Source organism: Bos taurus, chromosome 5, assembly GCF_002263795.3.
Source record: "Bos taurus isolate L1 Dominette 01449 registration number 42190680 breed Hereford chromosome 5, ARS-UCD2.0, whole genome shotgun sequence".
Classification (NCBI taxonomy): domain Eukaryota; kingdom Metazoa; phylum Chordata; class Mammalia; order Artiodactyla; family Bovidae; genus Bos; species Bos taurus.
The window spans coordinates 27,877,830-27,902,566 of NC_037332.1; the positions used below are offsets into that span (position 1 = coordinate 27,877,830).

A 24,737-nucleotide genomic window follows, 5' to 3' on the forward strand; every position below is an offset into this window, starting at 1 on the left:
TCCCGCCTCATTTCAGACAGGTACAGATAGCTAGGAAAGAAAACGACACCTTTCAGGGCCCCGGACTTCCCACATCTCCTCCCTCTTGGCAAACACAGCTGCTCTGGTGGTCCACCCCGGCTCCTCCCAGGACAGCTCTGTGCACAAGGCTAAGATTCTCCTGTAGACTCGAACCGAAGTTGGCTCCTCCTCGCTGTCCGCGTCTGACCATGCTTCCAGCCCGTGCGTCCTACCCACTGTCTCTCCCTGTCCTCCAGTGTTTCTTGCTCTACCACTCCAGTAACTGCCTTCTCAAGTCAGTGCTGTGTTCTTCCGCAAACACATCACGTGACTCCGCTGCTCAGAACCCACCGAGGGCTTGGTCCTACATGCGGAACGACAAAGAGGTGTTCACTTATGGGACAACTCCACATAAACATGCTACTGAGAAGAATTTGGAGACCCTGTCGGGACTCAGGAGGGAAAGTGATGGAGATTAGCAGTCTGAGGTGGCTGTCACAGGGAGGTGGTGGCATTGGTGGCCCTAGGGATGCAGTCCTGACTTCTTAGCATATGACAGCTCTAAGAGATTTCCTCTTTGCAGCCTGGCTCCCTTGCTCTAGGATTTTGAACATTTATGGGTGTTTTTTTTTTTTTTTTTAATTAATTACTTTTGGCTGGCTGGGTCTTCCTTGCTGTGCCTGGGCTTTCTCTAGTTGCAGCCAGCAGGGGTTACTCTTGCTTGTGTGCGGGCTTCTCTTAGTGGGCTTTGCTGCAGAGCACAGGTGCTAGGGCAGGGGTTCAGTAGTTGTGGCACACAGGCTCAGGTGCCCCATGGCATGTGGAATCTTCTTGGACTAGGGATCGAACCTGTGTCCCCTGGACTGGCAGGCGGATTCTTAACCACTGGACCAGGGAGGTCCCACCTATAGTTCTTGAATAGCGACACACTCTTTTTGACCAAATCTCCTGTCCCCAGTCAGTAGGCCAATGCCAAACCCCAAACAGACGAGACATCACCTCTCTTGACCCCATCTTCCTGTGTTCCCAGAGTATTATGTGTCTTCCCTTATCATAGCACTTACTTCGCTCCATTGTAATTACCTATTAACTAGTCCATTCCATCTGGTGGGGAGCCCCTGGAGAGCTGGCTTTCGTAGGCACCTCACCTGTGCTCATGACACGCTACACATGGCTCTGTAGTGGGACTTGCTAAAACCTGCCCTCCTGTTCTCTGTATAGATTCTCTCCATCTCGAAGGGCAGGGGCCACAGATTGTTCATCCTTCTGTTCTGCCTACTGCTTTACACACTAAGGTTGTTGAACAAATGCTTCTTACTTAATAATAATGAATTTAGAGCCCAGTCCATCCTGTTGTTCCTTAAACTTTCCTATCCCATTATCCTCCATCCTTGACCTCCAAGGACCATTCCCAGGCGGATCCAGAGCTATCTGCCTTATTCCTTAAATCTGATCCTATCTGGCCGTGGGATGCCCAACTCCTCTTGGGATGTGGTGCCAGGAGTTTGGTCAAAGACCAGTCTGGATGTTACCAAGAAGTTATGTTCTTAGGTGTGATTAACATTTAAGTCAATAGACTTGCAGTAAAGCAGGTAACCCTGCATAGGGTGGATGGGCTTCACCTAATCAGTTGAAGGGCTTAAAAGATTGCAGTCCCTTGACGAAGAAATTTTGCCTCCAGACTGTCTTCTTTCCTGGCTCTCTAGCCTGTCACCCTGCCCTGTAGATTTCAGACTTGCCAGCCCCACAGTTGTGTGAATCAATTCCTTTAAGTATCTATCCATCTATGCTATTAGTTTCATTTCTTGGTGAACCCTAATAAACCATTCCTGTCTTGATCCAAAGCTTTCCCCAGGCCCTCATTACATGTCCCTCCCATGTCCCTGTGTGTCTCTTAAACTTCTGCTATTCTACATCTCATCTTGTTTTGGTTGTATTTAGCAAGCATTTTCTTCAGACTCTAGATCAGAAGACATGGTCTGGTGGGAGGATGGCAGGGACAGACATTTTAAATGTGGACAACAAAACCCCGAGTCGTATACCATTCAAATGAATTCAGGTCTCCTGTGTCGTGGGCCTTACAAAGGTGAAATGTTAGTGACCTTCAAGGGCACATAAGAGGTCCCAGTGTGGTTGCCTTTCTGATTTTCAAAATGATGGAAGTTGAACCTGCAGTTCTTAGCCTAGTGGATTTGGGGTCCACAGTTGGCAAGATGACTCACTACTAATTAGGTTTTGAACTGGGATGAGGTCCACTACAAGCCACTTCACCTTTCCTCTCGACAAACACAAGAATACCTTGCTATTTCTGCAAGGTGCTTGTGCCTTTGCTGTTATTTTGTCCATTAAAGAATTCTGGCCAGGATGCAAGGGAGACTTAATTAGCGGCTAATTTGGGACGTACGCCAAACTTAAAAGCCAACTTCTAGGGGAAAGTTGCTTGATTTTCTCCAGCCCCACGGTCTCAGATGACAGGACAATAGAAAACTCTGGGTAACAAGTCAGAATTTTAAAATATTGAGAGGCTGGAGCTATGGGCAAGTTCTATGGTAAAATTTATGGGGTGTACACATAACATCCTGCACTTGAGTTCAAAAATACCGATTTCTTACATACAGGATGGAGGAAGGGGGCTGGATTTTACTCAACCCACGACATGAGGTGCAGTCCTGGCACGTGACCTGAAGGTGTCAGGCAGTCTGGGATTCTCGTCCTAGTCTGTGCTGTCACGTCAATGTCCGGGTGGAGCGCTACGTGCCCTCCGCGGCCCCAGGCTCCAGCCAGGTCCTCGGCGAGCAGCCAGCGTGGGGGAAGGACATGGCGTCACGGAGACAGGATGCGCTGAGGCCGAGGGGCTACAGCCTCTGGCCAGACACCGTGGACCCAAGGTCTTCTCCACCCCCGTGAGCTACGTACGTGGGCAATTTGTCTTCTCTAACCGTCAGTTTCCGAATCCACAGAGGATAATAATGGCCACCTCATGTTGTCTTGAGGATGAAAGCAGTTCATGTATGTATGGCCCATTTTGGCACACTGCCTAGCACACAGTAACTTTTAAATACGTATTTGCTAAATATTAATGGGAGAAGCGCTAAGCTCTGCAAGATTCATGATAACATAACAGCTGCCTTCCAGTATTTTAAGGGACCTTAAATGGAAAAGAGAATTAGTGCTCTGAACCATATGTGGAGAGAACTCACAGGGAGGCTGCCCAGTCCTATGTAAGGAAGAGCTGTCCACTGAGCAGATGGCCGGCAGGTGGAGGCTGTGGTCCTGAGTGTCACGGCATGAGGCTATGGCCACTTGGCGGGGATGCTGTGGGGGAGTCAAGCACGTGATGGGTGGCGGACCTCTGGAGTCCCGTCTAAACTTGAGATTCTATGATTCTAGACTTTTTCTCTTGGGTTCCTTGGCCTAGAGATTTTTAAAGACATTCACAGCCACCCACCCACTGAATATCCCAGAGTAACCACTGTACACTCCCATTTCAAAGTTCCCTAACCCATCCCCAAATTCAGATTTCTATTCCAAGTCACGAGTGGGGAAGCGAAAACTGAGGGCCTAGGCTGCTGTTGAGACTAGGTGGCTGGTGACTTACCAGGATCAAGACCCTCTTTTATATAAACAGAAAACTGCTAAAAGACAAATACAGACAAAGCCCAAGAGAAGGTGTTGAGTTTGTCCTCCACTCCCTCTCCAGGCCAGGCCCTTCCTCTATGAAATGCAGAGGAACAGCCTCAGGAAGACCCCCTGATGCTCCAATCAGGTCCTCTTCAGACGTGAGCTGCTGTAGCAGATGTTAATGAACATCATACCCTGGCAAGTGGGAGGGGAAAGACACTGCCTGAGAGCATCTGCCCAACTCCCCTGACAAAGGCTGGGCAGCCAGTTGGTCTACAGCTGTAAAACAGATGGCACCAGAGAGGCTCTGTGAATAAAACTTTAATAATGTACAGCAGAAATTGGACAGGCTCATTCTTATATTAAAACAAAAGATTTCCTATATTACAACTTATTTACATTTGCATACTGAAGAGGTAAAGTGTCTAAGTGGCTATTTTACAGTCCATTCTAATAAAATGTACAAAAACAAACAGAAGTACCGAGAATGCCGTTCGGGGGCCTTGATGGCGACGTAAGAACGGGCTTGGACTTGGTCTGTGAATCCAAAATCCAGAGGTGCAGGTAGCCCTATGGATCAGGGTTAGCCTCAGGGAGCCAAAACCACAGCTTTAGTTTCTCCCCAACTCTCTAACTCCTAACTCTTGGGTTAAGAGTGGCGGCAGTGGGGCTGGGAGCGTCCCCCCAAAACTGCTCAGTCTTCCCCGGAGGTGGAGGAGGAGTGTGTGGTGAGGACAGCTGGGCCACCTGGGGAGTGGGCTAGTGGCTTGGTAGTCCCTGGGTCGAGGAGTGTCGGCAGATCCCAGAGGCTGGTTGAGGCAGGGAGTGAGGAGTCTGAGTTCCATCAGCTCCCATAACCCGCCAAGCTCTGCCAGAGGGCAGACAACAAGGGGGAAGTGCGTCAGCAGGGGTAGGGAGAGAAGACCCCCTAATGACACAATTGGTATTTAAGGGAAATTAGTCAGTAGCCAGTAAATTGGCCCAAAGGGTGAGGGGAAGATCTCCTTTAACGCAAGGAAAGCACTACACTGGGAAAATAAATAGGAAGGCCAGGGCACTGGGGAGACGGATGGAAGTGGGGGGAGGGCTCCCCCCCTCCTCCACAAGCTTTGGCAGAGAATCGCTGGGCTAGAGGCAGGGATGCGCTGAGGCTGCACACACACTGTGCCTCCCCTGGGGGGCAGGAAGGGGGCTCTGGATGAACGCAGTGATGGGAGGTTTCACTGCCTACCACCGGCCTCTTTGGTGGGGGACAGGGGGACATCCTCGCCTCCTTAGTGGTCTTGTATAAGAGCAATCGCTCCAGGCTCAAAAGGCTCAGATCCAACTATGAAAACTTCTGGTCTCAAGATAGGCACCCCCTGACTTGACTGAGTCCCACTGTCAGTGCTCCAAGAGCAGGACCCAAGCCTATCTTGTTCACAGATGCATTTCCCAGCACCCAGCATGGGGCCTGACACCCAGCTGGCACTCAGCGAGTGTTTGCTGAGTGAGTGCCTGGATGAGAAGGTGCAACTTGTGGGTGACGCACAAAAAGCTAGGGCCCCAGTGCAAAACCCACTTTGGGTGGGACTGGGCAGGGAGGCAGGACGCCAGTGAGACCAACCCCCAGGGCAGAGGAACTCTCACAGCTGAGTCGGGGGGCGGGGGGGAGCAGGCTCAGGTACAAGGACAGATATTTCCAGTGTGATTGAGCTGTGTGCGTCTGATTGAAGCATTTTTTGTGTGTGTGGTTGTTTTTATAGGGATTTCCTTAAAAACAAATGGATTGAGAGGTAATTATCACATAGAGATGGTTTTCCTTTTATAAAAACTTAACAGTATTTAAAAAAAGTTAAAATCCAGACCCTCCCAATAAAATTAAAAAAAAAAAAAAAGAAAAAAAAGAAAGAAAACCAAACCACTCCAGTTAAGTTATGGCTTCAAAGTTATTATATACCTAAGATACGCTGACCGAACCACCACCCACAACCGTGCTTCTAGACGTCGTTAAATACTACACTCAGGTTAAATAACAGGTTCAGCTCAGGCTGTTCCCTTTAGTAAAGCCCCTGAAGTGGATGCAAGTCTCACATCTTCCCTCCACCGTGATCGGATAACCCAGTAAAAGACCCATGCAGATGCCTCCCCCCACCCCAGCCTCCCTCCCCAGTCCTCCTCCCCGCTTCCCTTCCCCGCCCTAAACCCACCACCACCGAAAACACACACTGCTGTCTCCAGAATCTGGGATATGAAAGACAGATGTGACATTCCAGTCTGAGTCTCCCCAGGTCTGGGCTGCAAATTCCTCGGCCCCTCCTTGACGCCGCGGAGGATGATGCCCTTAGGCTGGCTCATTTCCCACGGTGGCCGCTGACCACAACACCCCAGGTTTCCGCCGAGATTCTTGCCCTGCCCATCCCACCCTCTTCCCTCACATTTGGACCCAAAAGCCTCGCCTGCCACGGACAACTGGGCCAGCTTTGGTTCCACAGTCTGAAGTGGAGAAGGAGGGCCAGGCGGCATAGCCTGCTGGGGAGGGGGTACCACTGTGGAGTGGGGGCTCTGGAAGGAGGGGTGGGGAAGGAGCCCACCGGGAGGGGCACCAGGGAAACGAGACGCGGCTCACTACTGAACAGAGGCACCGGCACGCAGACACGGCATGACGACCACAGCCCCGACCTGCACATGCACGAGAAGCTCAAGCAGGAAAGTGCGCACCCACAGACACACACGTACACACACACGTGTAAGGGCGTGGCACAGACCAGGCACAACAGGGGACGCACCTCGGCACATGCACACACGGCGGGACAGACAGGCACCAGCAGTCCCTCCAGGGGGCCTCGCGGGCGGAGAGGAGCCGGAGACCTGGAGCTGCCAGGAGGGGCCATCCTTCTGGTTCCCGGGGCCGCTCGCTGCACTGGGGTTGGTCCCGGGGTAAAGCCCTCAGTGCTGCTCCGCACAGGCCACACTCAGCTCCTCCCGGGCCGCTTGTCGCCACACCAGGCTCCTCGCCGGGGGCACCGGGCTTTGTGGGACATCCCACGACAGCCGGTCCGGGTCACGGCATTGAGTTCTCCATGCCATTCGCTCTCAGAGGCTCCATGCCACTAGGAGGTAAATATCAAAGGTGTCTGTGTCTCAAACCCATCGTGGGAGTGAGCGAGTCTCCCGGGCTCTGTCCCTCTGTGGGCCAAACTCCTGGCCACAGAGGGCTGGGCAGAAACGAGAGGTAGGCCTCCATCTGATGCTCAACACGGCCGCTCGGCTGTAGGTCCCGCGGCCTGGCGGCTGTGGGAGGGGCAGCTAGATCTTCACGTCCTCCTGCACACTGAGCTGGGAGAGGGTCTTCTTGATGCGCAGCGCAGTCAGGCGGGCTGCGCCGTTGGCGTACCAGCACTCCCGCATCATCTTCCCCATCACCCGCAGCGCCTGCACAGAAACGGTGTCACTGGAGCCTGCCCCGCTGTTGCCTGCCTGATCCCCCACCTGCCCTCCTTCTGACCCTGGGGAAATGCCCGCAAGCCCCACTCCCCCTAGGGCTCACCAGTCCTTAAGGGACAGTCTGGGGAGGGGCCTTTTCCGCAAGCACGGTCTGCCATTCTCCCAAGTCTGGGTGATCTTGCGGGCAAGACCTGCCACAGCCTGTGATCTGAAAACCACTTCTGGAAAGTCCGAGCATCCACACTTATGACTGTTTACTGATGGCTTTCTCAAAGTAGCAAGTGAACCAGGCACAGCAGGGACACCCCCAGCAGGCGCACGCACGCAGCGGTGACCCCACGATCACCCACAGAGACACAGCAGAGGAGGAAGGGGAGGAGGCAGCCCCCAAAAGAAGGTCTTGACTGTCAGAGGCAGCAGTTTGCAGCCAGGGCCTGGATAACACAGGCGGCCACGCGGACAGGCGAGTGGTGGATCTGGAGAGTCACCGGTGGAGGCTACAGAGCTCCCTGACTGCTGCCCCAGGCCAGTGTTTTCGATTCCTTTCAGCAGTGGGACCTGTTTTGCCAAGCGGAGTCCCAACCCACGAAGAGTCCTGACTGAAGACGGAGTGTGGGGGGCAGCTAGAGACTGGCTCTCTGCTTCCCTCACCCTCTGAAGTAAACAGGCCCTGAGGTTCCAAGGAATACTTTGGAAAATGCTGCTCTGTCATGCTCGTCCTTAATGCAGAGCTGCCCTCTAGTGGTGACACGCCTTAAAGCAGAGCCACCAGTGAAAAGAGGGCCCAGGAGCACTAGCTAAGCAAATCCCACGCCCCCAAAGACTCTAGACCCCACAACTCCAGGTTTATTAGGAATCTAGATCATAAATTTGTCCTCGCATCTATTATTTCCACTGAATGTCGTCCCCTTCCCACTTCATCCACCACTAACCCCAAATCCAAACCCTCTGCACCCTCCTCGCTTTCAAGTTTTCAGAAAGCCACCTCCCTCAGACCTGTTTTCTCACTGGGTCCACCTCTCATTTGCTGACCCTCTGTGGATGATGCTTCTGAACTCTTCCATAGAGCTCAGCTCACCCACTATGGCTCCAAAACCATTTTTCTAGTTGGACAGGTCTAACAGCCCCACTCAAGACTTTTTGTCTCTGATCTGTGTCTTGGGACCAAGGCTTTCTTCTTCTAGGTTCCAAAGAGGACCCTACAGTGTCCAAGACAATGGCTTAGTATATAAAGCATGTAATAGTAATATAATAACTTATTACACAGGTAGTAGCCCTGGGGTTGGCCCCAATTTTGGGAAACCCTTCTCTAAGGTAGAGAAATAGGGCAGATAGAAAAGCACAGGAGACAGGGCAGCTTCCTACCTCGTAACTCTGCCACCAGTTGGGGATGTTGGGACGGAGCTTCTGGTCACATACAACCTTCCGCATCTCCTCGATGGAAGGGTCAGAGGGCACTAGGTCATAATATGGCAGCTGATATTCTTCATGGACCCCTAGGAGAAAAGAAAATATCCACCAGAGTTATCAAAAGAAGGAAGGGATTACTCAAAAGCCAGTGACAATACTCATGTCATGATCAGTAAACCCGGCCTCCCACTAAGAGGAACTGGGAACCCTTGGAGAGCTTGGTCAGTGCTAGGTATGGGACAAAAGATACACAGGATTAGCCAGGAACATCTTTTCCATAACAAAAAGCAAGGAAACTATCAAAGACTACTAAGGTCATGTCAGAAAGTACCACCTTGAAAAGCTCCCAACTGGCCAAAGGTGAGAAGATTTAAGCAATAGGAAGACTTATAACATCAATGGAAACAAATATTTTAGATCATCAGTTCATGATGACACTAAGAAGAAACAAACCAAAACTTCAGTCACCTTTGTAGGATGATAGAGAATAAACTCATTATTTTGAAAAATGGTAAATAAATGGAAAGAATCAAGTGTTTTTCCTGCCTTTCCTTTTCAAATTAAACATCTCTGTAACCAAAGAGACAATAAGGGGAAGTTTCTCCTTAATTAAAAATGTAGCTAATATGAGAAGTTTGACAGAATTGTAATGCTGGCACTTTTCAACCTCTGATAAATCTGAATTTGGACAATGATCAACGATGGCTGTTATCACAAAAAGAGAAATAACCACCATTATATGTGCCTTTAACGGAAGGATTTTTGGGGAAAAATGATTCTAGTCTTTAGATGTAATTCCCATAGGAAATTCACAGAAATGGCAGAATGTATAAACTCCATAAAGAAGCAATCAGGAAAATCTACATAGGAAAATCTTACAGGACAAAGGACCTGGATTCTCCAACTTTAAAAACTGCAGAAGAAAAAAAAAAATGGAGTGGTAAGCTGTACATCATAAGAGACTTAAGAGGTATACCAATCAACTGCAGTGGATAGACATTTATCAAGCTGCTTTTAAAAAAATTAGGAGACAACTGAGGAAATCTCAATACTAACTAATGTTAAATGATATTAAGAACAACTGGGACCTCCCCTGTGGTCCAGTGGTTAAGAATCTGTCCTGCAATGTAGGGGACTTGGGTTCGATCCCTGGTGGGGGAACTAAGATCCCAGATGCCTCGAAGTAACTAAGCGTGTGAGCCACAATTAGAGCCTGAGCACTGCAAGGAAAGATCCCACATGACACAGTGAAGACCCTGGGTGCCACGACTAAGACCTGACACAGCCCAATTAACTAACTAACTAAAAGAGAAACAGCCAGTAAACGCACCAAAATAGCTAAACAATTTAAAAAAAAGAATTACTGTTGGTTTTTACAGTGTAATAACAGTTTTGAAGTCTTTTACCTTCTACAGCTACAAATGGAAATATTTTCCATAATAAAAAGTTATTAGTATTTAAAAAAATCAAATGTAACTTTCTCATGCCTTTTTTCCAGAAAAATTCTACTGTCCTGAGCTGATGGGACAGATTTTTAAATGGAGTCTGACTTGGTAATTAGCTAAGATGCAGTTAGCGTCATCTCTGGCCTCAGTCTGCAAGGTCTGGATCCTAGTTTATTAGCAGTGTGACTCTGGACAAATCACCTAACCTGTGACTCATCTTCTTCATCTACAAAATGGTGACAATGAACAGTACCCACTTCATAGGTTTGCAGTAAAGATTAAGTGAGTTTATACATAGCAAGTGGTGAATAAATCTTAGTACAATTATTATATACTTAACCCCAATTTCTGGATGGTATGGAAAAAGAAAAATTTAACTTGTTCACAGTTTAAAATCTGTGTGGCTAGATATATCTTGATCTGTTTTATTTGTATAGCATGATCAAAATTTAAGATGTACAATACCTAGATGCCTCCCTATGATTCGGACCTTACCAAACATGTCATAGAAGGAAAAAGGCAGTACAACACAGAAAGGGCTCTGCTGGCACACCCACCAGTTCTTTTTCATTAATTTAATTCACTTCCACTGATCTGGAATCTCTTACATCAAAGATAAATGGCTGAGGACAGGGTTCTACTGACTCTTGAACTTGATCTTGTGACAGAATACTTGGAACTCACTGTAAAATTCTAATGTACTAAGCTGATAATAAACAGTGTTTTCTGCCAAATCCGATACTGCTTTTCACTGGGTTCTGACATGGTTAGGCAGTTGCAAATGCCAAAGATTTAAGAAAATATTACAGAAGAAAATTTCTATGTGCTAGTAAGCTTTCTCCTATGAATTGAGAAATCACCATTGTCAATAAAACCCCACGTTCCCCAGGTACGTGGCTTGAGAGCCAGTGTGTCAGAATGCCCTGCCTTCTGTGTGAAGGAGAGCCCTGCATTAGTCCTGTGCTATTCCTGCCCAGGGCTTTCCCAACCTCAACAGACCACTAAAGACAGTGTGTTTAAAAAAAAAAAAAAGCCAAATGAGCCTCTGGAATGGTCACCACAACATAAAACAAGAGTAAACACACTCTTAGCAACTGCTGCTCCTAGGTCCCCTCCCTCCTCTTGGATGAGAATCCTACATGTGACGCGTGCTAGCATGAGGCATCTGACAAGCTGTGTAAAGAAAGGAGGCTGCAGTCAAAACCCAGGCTCTCAGGTGGCCTGGCACTCTGGACTGGGAGGAAGGAGCAGGGAAGGCAGGAAGAAAGGTACCTCCAGAGTTGCATCTTCGAGCAATCTCCCAGTACACAAGACCGAGGGCATAGATATCAGCACATTTAAAGGAGTCGAAGTGCTTCATGTTGATGGTTTCATCGAGCACTTCGGGGGCCATGTATCTGCAACAGCAAAGGAAATGTGGTCATGGGTGGAAAACAATGACTTCTCTCCTGACTCAAAGCACTGGTTCAAGGGCCCCCTGAATGTGGGAAAGCCGTCACCAAAGACTGCCCCTTCGGGGGGAGGAAGTGACGGATTCTTCTCACTGCGAACTCCCATGTTTTGCATTCATTCATTTCTTTTTTTAAATTTTTTGCCAAGCCACACAGCATGTGGGGTCTTAGTTCCCCGATCAGCGATCAAACCTGTGCCACCTGCAATGAAGGGCAGATTCCTAATCACTGGACCAGTAGGGGAGTCCCTGTCCCTTAGTTCTTTTCCTAAGTATTTAGTTACTTATTAGGCTATGCCGGGTCTTGCTGAGGTGCACAGGATCTCTGATCTTTGTGTGGCACGCGCTCTTAGTTGCAGCATGTGGGATCTAGCTCCCCGACCAGGGATCAAACCTGGGCCCCCTGCATGGAACGTGGAGTCTTAGCCCGGGACCACCAGGGAAGTCCTGGTCCCTTATTTCTTACTTTCCTTTTCCATGAAGCAGGAGGGAGGCCCCACAGTCCTGAAGGGGGCCCCTTACTTTCTACACTGGAGCACCTCTGCTCTTGCTAGGTGAAACTGCTCTCTACACCCCAAGCAAAACATGCGCTCTGCCTCCTCCGGGGTCCTGCACAGGCCACCCCTTCAGACTGCACTCTCCCTTCCCGCTAGCCAAGCCTGGCGCCCGTTCCCCTTCCAAACCTTGCTCCAAGCTCCCTTTCTCTGCTGCCTCACCTGCCCAATGCGCCTGTGCCTGTGGGCATACGGGGCTATGGAGGTATGCTGCTGGCACTTGGATCTGCTCCATGCAACCATGTGGCTCTCCAGTGTGGGGGCAGGACTTCAGTGCAACCACCAGCTGTCTGAGACCACACTCCTCCCGCGCACACGGACAAGGGCACACATGGGCTACTCAGTACAAGTGTCGGGCAAGGGCACAGGCCCTGGGCCTTCCTACCGTTTAGTTCCCACCCTCTGGTTAGGGGCAATGTCAATGGTGTCTGTGACCGCATCGTGACGGACAGCCAAACCCAGGTCTGCGATGGCGCACATGCCATTTTTCTTCACCAGGATGTTCTTTGACTTTAAGTCTCGATGAGCAATTCCAGGTTTCCCTGGTGAAGGAGAAAAACAGGGATCTTTAGAGAAAGACAGCATAAGCGTTTAAAGCATAGTCTCTGCAGCCGGATATGTGGGTTTCAGTTCTGGTTTTGCCCCCCACTAACCCAGTAACCCTGTAAATGCAACTTAATCTGTCTATACATTGGCCACCTCATCCATAAAATCAGAGTAAACACCAGTGTGTGCGTGCGTGCCGAGTGGCTTCAGTCGCGTCCGACTCTTTGGGACACTACGGACTGCAGCCCACCAGGCTCCTCTGTCCCTGGGGTTCTCCAGGCGAGCATTCTGGAGTGGGCTGCCACGCCTTCCTCCAGGGGATCCTGCCGACCCGGGGACTGAACCCACGTCTCTGATGTCTCCTGCGTTGGCAGGCAGGCTCTTTACCACGAGCACCACCGGGGAAGCCCAAACACCAGTACTTGATGGGAATGCTGTGAAAGTTACACATATTAATGTAGGTGAGCCAAGCGCTTAGAAAGGCATGCGGATTAGCTACTATTACTTTATGAATGCTATTCCTGTTCACCTTCCCTGAACTCATATACTCCTGTACAGCATAGTCGAGGACTTGAGAAAAAGCTGCTGCACTGGCTAGGTTCTCAGAACCAAACAGGGGAGGTAAGAACCACCACTTTCTCTGCAGAGTCTAGGGATAGTGTCAAACTCTCATGGCTGGTTTTTGATCACACACAGAAAGAGCTCCTGCCCCACTGACCATGCACCAGGAAGCAACGTACCACCTGCCAAGACCTGGGAGCTCGAGAAAGGCTGAGTCAGTCAACAAGCAGGGACTCCCGAGGGAGTGTTCCTCCAGGAGAACCCTGCCAGATAGTAGACCCAGTGTCTAACCATCCAGGTGACCCAACGATGAGTGCGTGTGCTCACTAAACTGAATCTCGGCACAGTGGTTCAATCCATCTTCTCAGTCCCTTCATTTTCCTGTGAACTGTGGGCATCTGAGACGATCTCTCAGTTAACACCAGCTTCCCAACCACCAACCACGCCAGGACATGGGGAACAAACAATCAACATTTCCCACAGAAGTCCCTCAGTTCAGTTCAGTTCAGTTCAGTCGCTCAGTCGTGTCCGACTCTTTGTGACCCCATGAATCACTCTAAAGGCAGAGGCACCTCTCGTTCTTGCTCAAGTGAAGCTCAAACCCCTCTCCCTTAGACCAGACCCCCATTCCTAAGGCCCAGCTCCGGCTCGCTCAGTGCACAGGAGCTCCTCGACGGGGACAGGACGCTTGCTCAGCAGCCCCACTCACCTTGGGTGCCCACGATCTCCATGTGCAGGTGTGCTAGCCCGCTGGCGGCAGACAAGGCCAGCTTGATCATCCCCTCGATGGTCACCGTGTACCGGTTCAGATAGTCAAACAGGGAGCCGTGCTCGTGATAGTCCGACACGAGCCACAGCTGTGTCCAGGTGCCGTTATCTGCGGAGGACCACAGAGGAGTTCCCGAAAAGGCACAACTACCATCATAAAGGGCAAGGTCAGCGAGGAAGAGTGTATGTGCCACGCAAACCCCCGTGACCCCCGAGTCCCTGCGCCTCGCCCCACACCTCCTGTGGCCCCTCGGTGTCCTTGTCATCTATGGCCGTCCACAGCTTTGGGCTCCAGGAAGATAAGAAGAACAGCTTGTCTTGGTTAGACCTGCTCCCTTCCGGCAGGGGGCTGTAGGATTCTGAACCATGCCTCCCCTATTCCAAATGTGAAATGTGAGGCCTTCAGAAGAGGGAGCACGTGCTCAGGGGAAGTAACAGGGGCATCTGTTTCTTTTGCTTCTGATCCTGACAAGACCTGCTCATCAAAACCGTGACTGGCTGTGTCCTCCCCATCAAGGAGGAAGGCTTCGCAGGCCCTCCTCTGTGCTCCAAGACCCTTCGAGCACAGCCCAATCCCAGCACCAGGCCCATCTGTAGCGCTTCTCTGAAGTCCACTGCTCTTACCAGGCTATGAGCTCTCCGTGAGAGGAGGAAAGAGTTCCTTTGTGCATTACTGTGTTCCGGGCCAAAAATGCTTTTCGATACATGAAGAGGACACTTTCCAAGGATTCCAGAGAGGAATCTTATCTTATCATCTTAGCCTCGGAAGAGCAATGGGAGGCAGTGAGCACACACTTTCATCCAAGGGGCGGGGGGTGTGCAGTGTACAGGGGGAAGGAGGGAGGGAGGGAGAGAAAGGAAAACCAAAGCTGGTAATCTAATGAGCTTGTGCTACTGTCAATATGAAGACTGGAAATTGGATTGAGATCTCCCAAATTCCAGGCTGGCCCTAGTTCTAGGGCCCTACACTATACATATCATGCTAAAAAGACAAGAACAAAGGAGTCTGCTCTTTCTCCTCCCCTGGCCCTGATGTGGGTTTCAACAGCCAGATCCTACTCACACAAGCTGCCAAAATCAATACAGGGAGTGGTTCCTGGGAAAGCACCAACCTTTGCTTCTTTGATTACGAGCAAGGGGTCCATCAAACACACCCCTGAGGTCCAGAGGACCCTGCGTGTAAGTTAAAAGGGAAGATGTCTTTTTGAGCCTTTAAAATACATGTCAGATTTAAACTAATCATCAAAAGGTAAATCTGTTTTAAAAAGCACCAAGCTTACTCAGAAGGAGCAAGGAATTCTCTCCTCCCTTGCGTGAGAGGTCAAGGCTCTCCAGTCTGGGGGCAGCTGAGGCTTCTACAACCCCCACAGCAATGTGAGAAACAAGCAGCCTGCTGATTCAGGATAGAAAAACAAACACTTAGCATCTTCCGTAGCCTCTGCCAGCAGTGACTTCTAAAAGTGCTGGACCACGGAGCGAACTGTGTCCTGACTGCCAGAGACACTCTTCTAAAATGCAAATAGCACCACCCATGGTCTTTCTGTCTTAAGTGCGCTGCCTGCCCAGGTGCCGGCTGTCCTCCCCTCCTAGGCACAGGCAGGAACTGTGCCTTGGTCTTATGTGTGATGACCCCAGGACCAGACAGTAGCCAATGAATATTACTGAATCGACGAATGAAATGTCAATTACTACCCACTCTCTAAAATAAAATACAATCCCCTCAAAATGGCTCCCCATAACCTGGCCTCCGCCACCTTTCCACCCATGTCTTTGGCTGGAATGTTCTGAGTCACCTGCAGCTTCCCAAAGACATTACCCCTCTGCACATGTTTGGACTTCTCTTTTCATTGGTTTTTCTTTCTGACCAGCTCCCTGCCACCTGTGTCTCACCCAAGCCCAGGTATGATCTCCGTGACCCCCATCTCACCCCCATTTTGCGCTCACCAGAATACCTGTTGTTTGATTACTTCCTATAATCAAACATTATTTTACTTTTCTCTTTTGCTAGTCAGTGAGGCTCTTAAAAATGAGTACATGCCTGGGCACATGAGAGAGACTCAAAAAACTAGAGCAAACCCAGCGGAGGAGAGAGGAGGCAACAAGGACCCTCAGATATAAGTGGATCAAAAGCTGAGCTTGAAGGCCGCGGCGGGGCAGCGGGGGAGGCAGGCTGTGGCTCTGGTGCACCCGCTCCACCGCTGCTGTGCCAAGGGGTGTGCGCCACAGGCCTTCCTGGGGCTGTTCTTTCCTTGCAGGGGTTGAAGCTTCCCTTCTTCCTTCCAGTTGTTTTCAACATAAGTTTACTGAAGCTCCTCTAGGGACTACCCTGGAGGTGGGTTTGGGGTATCACAGAAGGGAGAGTGAGCAGGTAGCATGAGGGCTTATTTACCTGTTTAATAACTGCTTGTTTACTTGCTTAATAACCTGGATTTCAGTACAAGCTTTTCGTAGAGGCAAAGTTTGAAAACCACTGCCTTACTCTTGCTCTCGTTCTACGGGGAGCAACTGAGAAGGCAACACAACCGTGCCGTCTCGTGGCTGTTCGGGCCTGGCCGTCCCTCCAGCGAGCCTGGGGTGGGCTCCGGGATGCCTTGTCTGTGAGCCCAGCCCTTTACCTTTATTGTCAGCGGCGATGAACCCGAGGATGTTCTCATGGCGAAGCATGACTGTCTGGTATATCTCTGCTTCCCGGAACCAAGACCGTTCCTCCCGAGAAGAGAATATTTTCACAGCCACATCACCGCCCCGCCAGCGGCCGCGCCACACTTCTCCAAACCGGCCCTTGCCAATAATTTCCTGTAGAACGATGGTCCGGGCCACTGTGCGCTGGACAAAAAGGGGTAACCCTGGGGACCAAAGAAGGGAAAGAAAGCCGACATTGTATACATTTGCTGAACTTTGCAACTCCCACTCTCACGGCCACACTGGAGAAGCCTTTCCTTCCCACAGTGCCTCCATGCTACGGTGGTCCACTGACCACAGAGAGCTCGGGAGCCCAGACGGGGAAATGCATGTGATTAGCTGCTCCTCATCTACGCGGGTTCTCTTTCCAGCTAGTATGGACGACAGATCTGAATATAACTGTCTAACCGGATTTACTAACTCTTCAGCCAGCCTCCCGTGGGCCAAGCCACCCACAGCCGCTTTATGTGGAAGAGCAAAGTCAAGGGGTTGAGTGAGCGGAGCGCCTCTGGCTGCTCTGCTCAGTGGCCACTAGAGGGCAGTGCTGCGTGACCCATGAAAGCCAACCCGAGCTCAGGGCACACCAAGTTCCCACCGCTCTCCAAAGGGATCACGGTTCTGCTCACAAGAGCTCCAGATGCAGCAGGACTGGGGGTGGGGGGACGACTGTCCAGGCTGGTTCTCAGATTAATTTCACTGTCTTTATAGGACTCATTTATCACCTCATTTGATCCATGCAAGGAGTGTCTCCCTCCCTCTCCAGTCAGCTCCACCATCGTGACTGACTTACTCTCTCCCTCTCCTCGACTGAACAAATCAGTGTTATCAACCCCCAAGCTGTTTACTGCATGTTTACTATGCATGAGGCACTTGCATAAATGACCTCATTTCCTCACAACCACCCATAAGGTAGGTATTATTATTGTGCCCATTTTACAAATGAGAAAACTAAGCCTCAAAGGGGAAGGTTAAGTTATTTACTGGAATTCACACAAGCTGTAAATGGCAAAGCACGTAAGACTGACTCCAAAGTCTATGCCTGTAACTCCCACAGCACAGAGCCGCCAAATGCTTCTCAATCTGGCCCCCTCCTCTCCCGGCCTTCCTGACCTGTTCTGACCGCCTCTGGAAGACTTCCATGGGTCTCTCTGCCTCCCCTCTGACATGGCTTGCCCCACACTCCCCGCATAGCCAGCCTCACCCTGCCCTCCCTAACAGGGGGCTGCAAGATGGATGAATTCACCCTCCACACCACTGCCAGAGTTCTTTCCGCAGGAAAACATGAGCACACACTTTCTCACACGACAGCCTTCGGTGGCTGCCTCTCCCCTCACCAGACAAAGCACAGCCCAAGCGTTTTCCCACCAGGGCCTGGACAACAAGCCGGCCTCTGGATCATTCCCTGAACACTCAGTAAACATTTGTGTCTTTTTGTCCTCTCGCTTGAGGGTTTTCCAGTGGCCTGGAACGTGTCCTGCCCTCTTCCCACTCTCAAAACTTCCAACGCAGGACCCCTTCAAACACAACCTCCTCTGTGAGATCCTTCCCCACAATCTCTTCTGTCCAGTCCCGGCTCGGCCTCTTGCTCATCTTGTTTACCCTGTATCACCCACAGGATGCTCAACACACACTTGTTAGTGTGAACTGAAAGTTACACCAGCAGCAAGGACGTATTACTTTAAGGCCACAGGATTAAAACCCCAGCACCTTGGGAGCTTTGCATATTCTGAATTAAGAGTGGACTAAACCAACCCGAGAGAAACAGTTACTCATCATTTCACTGCAGATGACAGAGTAACCACCCCGGACCTGCCCTAGACTTGGCTAATCCCGATCTTAAAAAAAGACTCCAGAAAACCTGAGCGACCCTCCTCCAGCAGCAAATCAAGTCACAGAGCCAGTCAGTCCTAACCACTGCCCTACCCTCTTTCAGCAAAGAACAAGCCATATATTTTCTCTCTTCCTAAAAATATGCAGCTTTTAAATATATCCATCATCTTGGCACTTTCTACTGCAGAGCTTAATAAAGGCAAAACCACGGAAATTCAGAACATGTCAGAGCTCAAAGTATTCCTGTGCTCAAGAAGGGATGTCTGGCCATGACTGATGGCGTAATTTCCCCACAGAAGAGTCTGTCATGGGCTGAAAAAACATATACCAACACACGTGGGACTCTCACGGACGCGAGCCTGTAAGTCTGAGTTAGAATGGCAACAGCGGCCTTTGTATCCACATTCTCCCCCATAGGGACAGAATACCACTGTCACTAAAATAATTATTTATCTTCCTAAAAAGACTGCTATGTACTCACAGCCACATCTACTAGCTAGCTCAGCTCTACCCTGAGACCGGAACCACCCAACGGCCCTTACCCTAAGTTCTAGCCTCACGTCGAGGTCCACCTAAGAAAGGCTCGGTCACCGACAGGCAGCTCCGGAAGTGGTGCTGACGCCACGCTGGAAGCCCTGGCTGCTTTTCTTTCAACTGCCACATAAACCCTTGGGCAACTGGTACGAGTCAATGATTTACCCAACTCCAGCTCTCTGGCCTTACTCGGTGTCCTCAAACTCCCCTTGCGGTTGCTCACAGATCAATGATTAGCTGCCACCACCTCACAGGAACCCGGCACACTCCAGTTTCTCCAAAGGGGCCCTGACATTGAGCACTCGGCTGCTCAGGTGGAACTAGGTGAATTTTAATAGCTGCATGGTTACAAGACTTGAAGAGAGGCAGGGACTCTGGAAGGGAGAGTTTTGCAGCTCATCCCTGGAATTTCAGAGAATGAGAGATTTTCTGGGAACCCCATCATCTTATTACGTGTCAAGACTCCCAAAGAAAGGGGATTCTGAAAGCACATGGCCAGCCTTCTTCCTGAATGTTCCATCGTGCTGGGAGGCAGCAAGGAAGGCTAACGGCCGGTACGAGGCCTGAAGAGGCGGTACCTGAGCCAGACCCTGACGTGGAGAGGTCATAGACCAGGTCCTGGAGCGTCTTGTCCTTGGAGAGACACATCTCACACGAGGGGTCCTCCATGTCCAGCCTCTGGCGGTTGTGATAGACACGCTGATGATAGTTAATGACGAGGAAAACAATGATGATGATGAGAAAGAGGAGGAACACTGGGCCGGCAATAATGCCCACCAGCTCCACAGGCCCCCACATGGAGGGGTGCTCAGGCTCCTTGAGGTGACCTGGGGCAGGTGAGAGAGGAGAGGGCAAGAAGAGAGTGAGAACGTGGGACCGCCAAGGCTGCCCTCTCCCGGCTCCTCCATCCAGGTGGAGATGCCCCCTTCCTCTCCCCGCTCTTTAGCCTCACTGGGCTGGTGGATCTGTCTGGACGCTCTCACATGCCAGCCTCTCTAGTTATGGTACCCGCTGCAGCCTGCTTGGTCATTTCACAGCGTTTCATGGTGTCTTCCCACCCCCATGCCCCAGGCACACACCAGGTTCTGCTCCTCCATTGTGACATCCTCTTAAAGCTCAACTCGGTCTCTCCCCGCCTCCTCAGATCTCCCCAGTCACACCTCTTTAAGTGGCGGACCCGTGAAGGCTGGTGTCTACCACTCCCCAGCTTAGAGCGCCATCCTTCCCGCCTCGAGTCCCTCTCCCCATTTTGCCATCACCATCACATGGCTTATGGGCTGCCTCCTCCAGGATCACCCCAGACCCTCCCATGGGGATCTCTGGCTGGCTCTCCCACTCCCCACCAGCTGCTAATGGCTCCTCAGCCAGGACCTAAAACGTGGCTTTCCCCTCTGTGGCACACTCGACAAGTCTCTCCCCCTTTCCTGGGATCTACAGACCAGAATTGGGAGGAACGCCCTCCCACGTCACCTCAGGGAGCATCCAAAAGGCGCCTTCACCTAGCCTCCAACAAAGGGGCAGGGGCATAGTAGAGAAGGGTGAAATGACAGGGGTGCCCTACCTCCACGACGAGCCAATAGTCCAACAAGGGTGTCCACTCACCGCTGGGCACCCTCAGGTCGATCTTGTTGCAGAAGTCAGTGTAGCAGCAGTGTGTGTTGCGCAAGTCCTCGGAGCTCAGGCAGTAGAAGGGCTTCCCGGCCGGGACCAGCTCCACTTTGGGGATGCAGGTGCGCACGTGGTGCTCCATCCCGTCCAGGTTGAAAATGGAGACCATGCAGGCCCCATCCGTCTCACACGTGTAGTTGGCTTGGAGGCAGCTGGTGCACGCACACAACAGAGCTGTGGGGGATTTGGAAGTGGACACTGACGTCAGTGTGAGGTCTTAGCCTAGGTCCTCCTCTGGAGTTAGAATACAATCCCCTAGCACACTCGTGGTTCCAAAACAAGGTGCTTTTTACAGGGATGGGGCCAGAGATGACGTCGTCAGGGGAAGCCCAACCTTTTCACCTGTCTATGCAGATCACAGACAAGGCTTTTTGCTCCGCCACACCCCATCCCCCCCGTTTTCCTCTAATTTCTCTAGTTTATGTCTTCAAGAAACAAAGAAACTACCTTTTTGACTCTGCTTTAGACTGTTGTATGTTGTTGTTGTTTAGTAGCTAGGTTGTGTCTGACTTTGTGACCCCATGGACTGTAGTCTGCCAGACTCCTCTCTCTGGGATTTCCCAGGCAAGAATACTGGAGTGGGTTGCCATTTCCTTCTCCAGGGAATCTTCCTGACCCAGGGATTGAACCCGTGTCTCTTTCATCGTCAGGTGGATTCTTTACCATTGACCACTGGGAGGAGGAGGGCTGCTTTAGACTTAGACTTACTTTAAAAAACTGTCTTGTGGCTAGGAAAAGGGTTTTCCTTTGAATTTCGATGCCTAAAGATAAGAGCAAAGCATGGTCCCCTGGGAGACAAGAGGGCCCCTCCCCCACACACTCCTTCCAGCACCACCGCTTCCTCGAGCCATCTTCAACCCCATCTCCCTGCTCTGCACCAGAAACGCCTACAGCTTCCTGAATGCAGTGTGCGTGCTCTCTCACACAGGGTTTTGCTGCAATCGTTTCTTCCTGGCTAATTCTTACAAGTTCTTTAAAATTCAGCTTAAACGTCACTTCCTTTGATAAGCTTCCCCTGACTGGTCCAACAACCTCCTCCTCCCTTTCGTTCCCAGCAGGTACCCCTTTCAAGAGGGGCAAAAAGAACACCCTCCAAAGAGGGTAATATTAGTGCCTACTTCACACAGTCACTGTGAGGATTAAATAAGGTAATGCACAGAATGGATGCATGCTATGTCACTTTAGCAGTGTGTGACTCTTTGCAACCCTGTGGACTGTAGCCCGCCAGGCTCCCCTGTCCATGGGATTTCTCAGGCAAGAATACTGGAGTGGGTTGCCATGCCCTTTTCCAGATCTTCCCAATCCAGGGACTGAACCCGCATTTCTTATGTCTCCTGTGCTGGCAAGCAGGTTCTTTACCACTAGTGCCACCTGGGAAGCCAACGTATACAAAGTACTCAATAAATCTAACCCACTCTGAAAGGGCCTTGGGTATCATCACTTAAAAAGTGATATATATATATATATATGTATCCCCCCCCCCCCCAAATAGATAGTATACGCAATCACCTCTGGGACTAACAAGTTTGGCTGGGTGTGTATTATCCCTAAGTGTGCACTGTTGACAGGAAACTACTGTAAATGAATTTGGTGCCTCTGAAAGTCAGTTCAGCAGTCCTGGAATCTGAAATCCTTTATTTATCCATCTAACAGGAATAGCACAGACAGCAGCAGCTGGTTCTCCCCAGCACTGCCTCCCAGGAGCCTAACCCAGCCCTGACCTCTGGGGATGGATAGAAGAGTGGCTCGACCCACCAGGGTCCCGAGGCTGGGGCTCACGGGGCTGCACACAGCACTCACCCATCAGGGATGCAAGTGGAAGGGGGACCCGAGTCCCGGGCTGGACACTACACGCATACTATCTGGATACCAAGAGGGAACATATTCAAACCCTGGAGAAGAGTCATTTATGACCAGTCCCGTGAAAAACTATCCTGTTGTAACTCACCCCTTTCGGCTGTAAACAGTCTATCTTTGTCTCTTCTTCTAAAACACTGAAAGGCATCTCCTGGCCTTTCAAATCCAAAGACAGAATAGAAATATCTCTGGGTCCAACTCCCCACTCCCGCAGGCTTTCTGTAAACGACACGCTCCTCACCATCCCCACCAAGGAAATAAAGGAGAGCAACCTCGGACAGGTTCTCGGACAGCGTGGATCTTCACCTCACGGCCTGCGGGATTTTTTTTCCCCCCACAGCGTTTGATCAGAGCCCTTTCTTCTGGGAGAAATTCCAAGACACGCAGCTCTCTGCTGAAGGGCTTGGGGAGTGTTGTATTTTAAAGGCAGGAAGTTTAAAGCAGGTACCCTTTAGACTAGGATCCCAAACACAAAAGGAATTTTAAAAGTAAATTCCTTCTAAATGTCATTCTTCTTGCTGACTGAAATTTACTTCTGCAACTCTCAGAACACTCAGCCCAAACCCCTTTGACTCACGCTGGAGTCCTGCCTACTCATCAGCGAGCGCGAACGCCCATTCCTCTCTCTGTCAATGGGGACATTCAGGCACAAAAGGGGTCCCCATGGCATGCACACCTCTCAACACACGCGCCCCAACGGCCGGCTGGGGATGAGCACAGTCTCGGGGCTATTTTCGGAAGCCAGAAGGGAAAGTGAACGACTCCCAGAGGGCTATTCTGAGCACAGTGGGACACGCAGGCCAGACCCGCGGCCGCCTCTGGAAAAGCAGCTCCCTTCGGAATCTGTCAATTAGCAGCCGGGGAAGCAGAGCCCCTGCTCCCAGACATGCGCTCCCCTTTCCCTGGTTCACGGCCTCTTTCACAGTGATTCATCCTGGAGGACGAGCACACCCACACGTGGCTCATTATTTTTGGGAAGTACTTAAACAATCTTGGTGTAAGACAGGAAAGAACAAAAGTGGTGAAATCTATGCTAGACGGGACGAAGAACGGAACTGGGAGCGGGGCCATGCGGCTTTGTGATAAGGGATTGGGCAAGTCCCTGACTCTATCTGGGCCTCGGCAACCCAGCCAGAAAATACCATATATGTGACAGAGACGGTTTGAAGATCAGCCCACATCTGCCGAGTGCTGTTGGTCCTCTGAGAAGGCTGCCTACATCTGTGTACAGGTCTACTTTATACCAAGGGAGTGAGAAGTCTGAAAAGGGTATTTTTGAGATAGCCATCACCACTGCCCACGCCCCTGTGAGGTTTCTGTTACTCTCTCCAGAGCCACAGCAGGGGAACATGGCAGGAGCAGGTCACACAGACCCAGGGCTTAAACACCAGCTCTATCAGTCACATGACCTTGAACGAGTCAGTAACCTTTCTGCACCCCAGCTGCCTAATCTGAAAAGTGGGGCTGTTAATTACCTCACAGGACTATGTAAGAATTACATGAAATAAGAGATTTACGAGCCAACTCAGTGGAAAAGATCCTGAGGCTGGGAAAGATTGAGTGCAGGAGGAGAAGGGGGTGACAGAGGATGAGATGGTTGGATGGCTTCACCGACTCAATGGACATGAGTGTGAGCAAACTTTGGGAGATGGTGAAGGACAGGGATGCTGCAGTTCACGGGGGTTGCAAAGAGTAGGACATAGCAACTGAACAATAATGAGACTTAAAAAATGCGAAGCAAATAGATATTCAATAAATTTTAATCACTCCCTTCAGTGTAAAACTCAAGTAAACACATTCATGTACGACATGTCTCTCTAACCACTAATTAGGAAGTGCCAGGTTACAGCAAGACCACAGCAAGGAACTGCTGTTTGAGTCTCAGCTCTGCCAGTAACTAGTTGCGTGGTTTTGGGCAACTCATTTTAACCTTCCTGAACATCATTTTCCTCATCACTAACCAGAAAGAAGGGGCTGAACCAGATAAGCTCCAAAATCCTCCAGCTGAAATCTGAATCTAGTTTGTTTTTAAATTCACATTGCTTGGATCACTGATTCAACACTGGGAAGTTCTGCTTTAATCCCACATACCTTTTCCTGAACTTTAAAGAAAGACTAGTCTTAACCATTTTTTTTAACATTTTTTTATTTACTGGTGGGCTTAGTTGCCCCGTGGCATGTGCCATCTTAGTTCCCCAACCAGGGATCGAACCCACATCCCCTGTATTGCAAGGCAGACTCTTAACCACTGGACCATCAGGGAAGACCCAAGAAAGACTGGTCTCTAAATCGTCTTCTGTTAATATTCATTTTTCATTGAAACGAAGTGATCATAAAAGTATAAAAACATCTGAATTATGAGATTCTCTGGCAATCCAGTGGCTA

At 50.4% G+C, this 24,737-nt stretch overlaps 1 protein-coding gene across 3 annotated transcripts in view; it reads right to left on the reverse strand.

Annotated features, from left to right (window-relative positions):
* Positions 1-3,927: 3,927 nt before the first annotated feature.
* Positions 3,928-24,737, reverse strand: part of ACVR1B (activin A receptor type 1B) — a 33,838-nt gene continuing 13,028 nt past the window's right edge. The window contains exons 1-9 of one of the 3 annotated variants that reach the window (XM_059886869.1): positions 20,943-21,171; positions 20,430-20,669; positions 19,406-19,654; positions 16,397-16,627; positions 13,723-13,890; positions 12,292-12,448; positions 11,175-11,299; positions 8,413-8,543; positions 3,928-7,035 (exon numbers count right to left, since the gene is read on the reverse strand). In XM_059886869.1, coding sequence (XP_059742852.1) covers positions 6,910-7,035; positions 8,413-8,543; positions 11,175-11,299; positions 12,292-12,448; positions 13,723-13,890; positions 16,397-16,627; positions 19,406-19,654; positions 20,430-20,604 — 1,362 coding nt within the window. In that variant the 5' untranslated portion in view covers positions 20,605-20,669; positions 20,943-21,171 and the 3' untranslated portion in view covers positions 3,928-6,909. Of the gene's footprint in view, positions 7,036-8,412; positions 8,544-11,174; positions 11,300-12,291; positions 12,449-13,722; positions 13,891-16,396; positions 16,628-19,405; positions 19,655-20,388; positions 20,670-20,942; positions 21,172-24,737 lie in introns of those variants that run through there. The other 2 variants (XM_024992431.2, XM_059886870.1) reach the window with 2 other exon arrangements.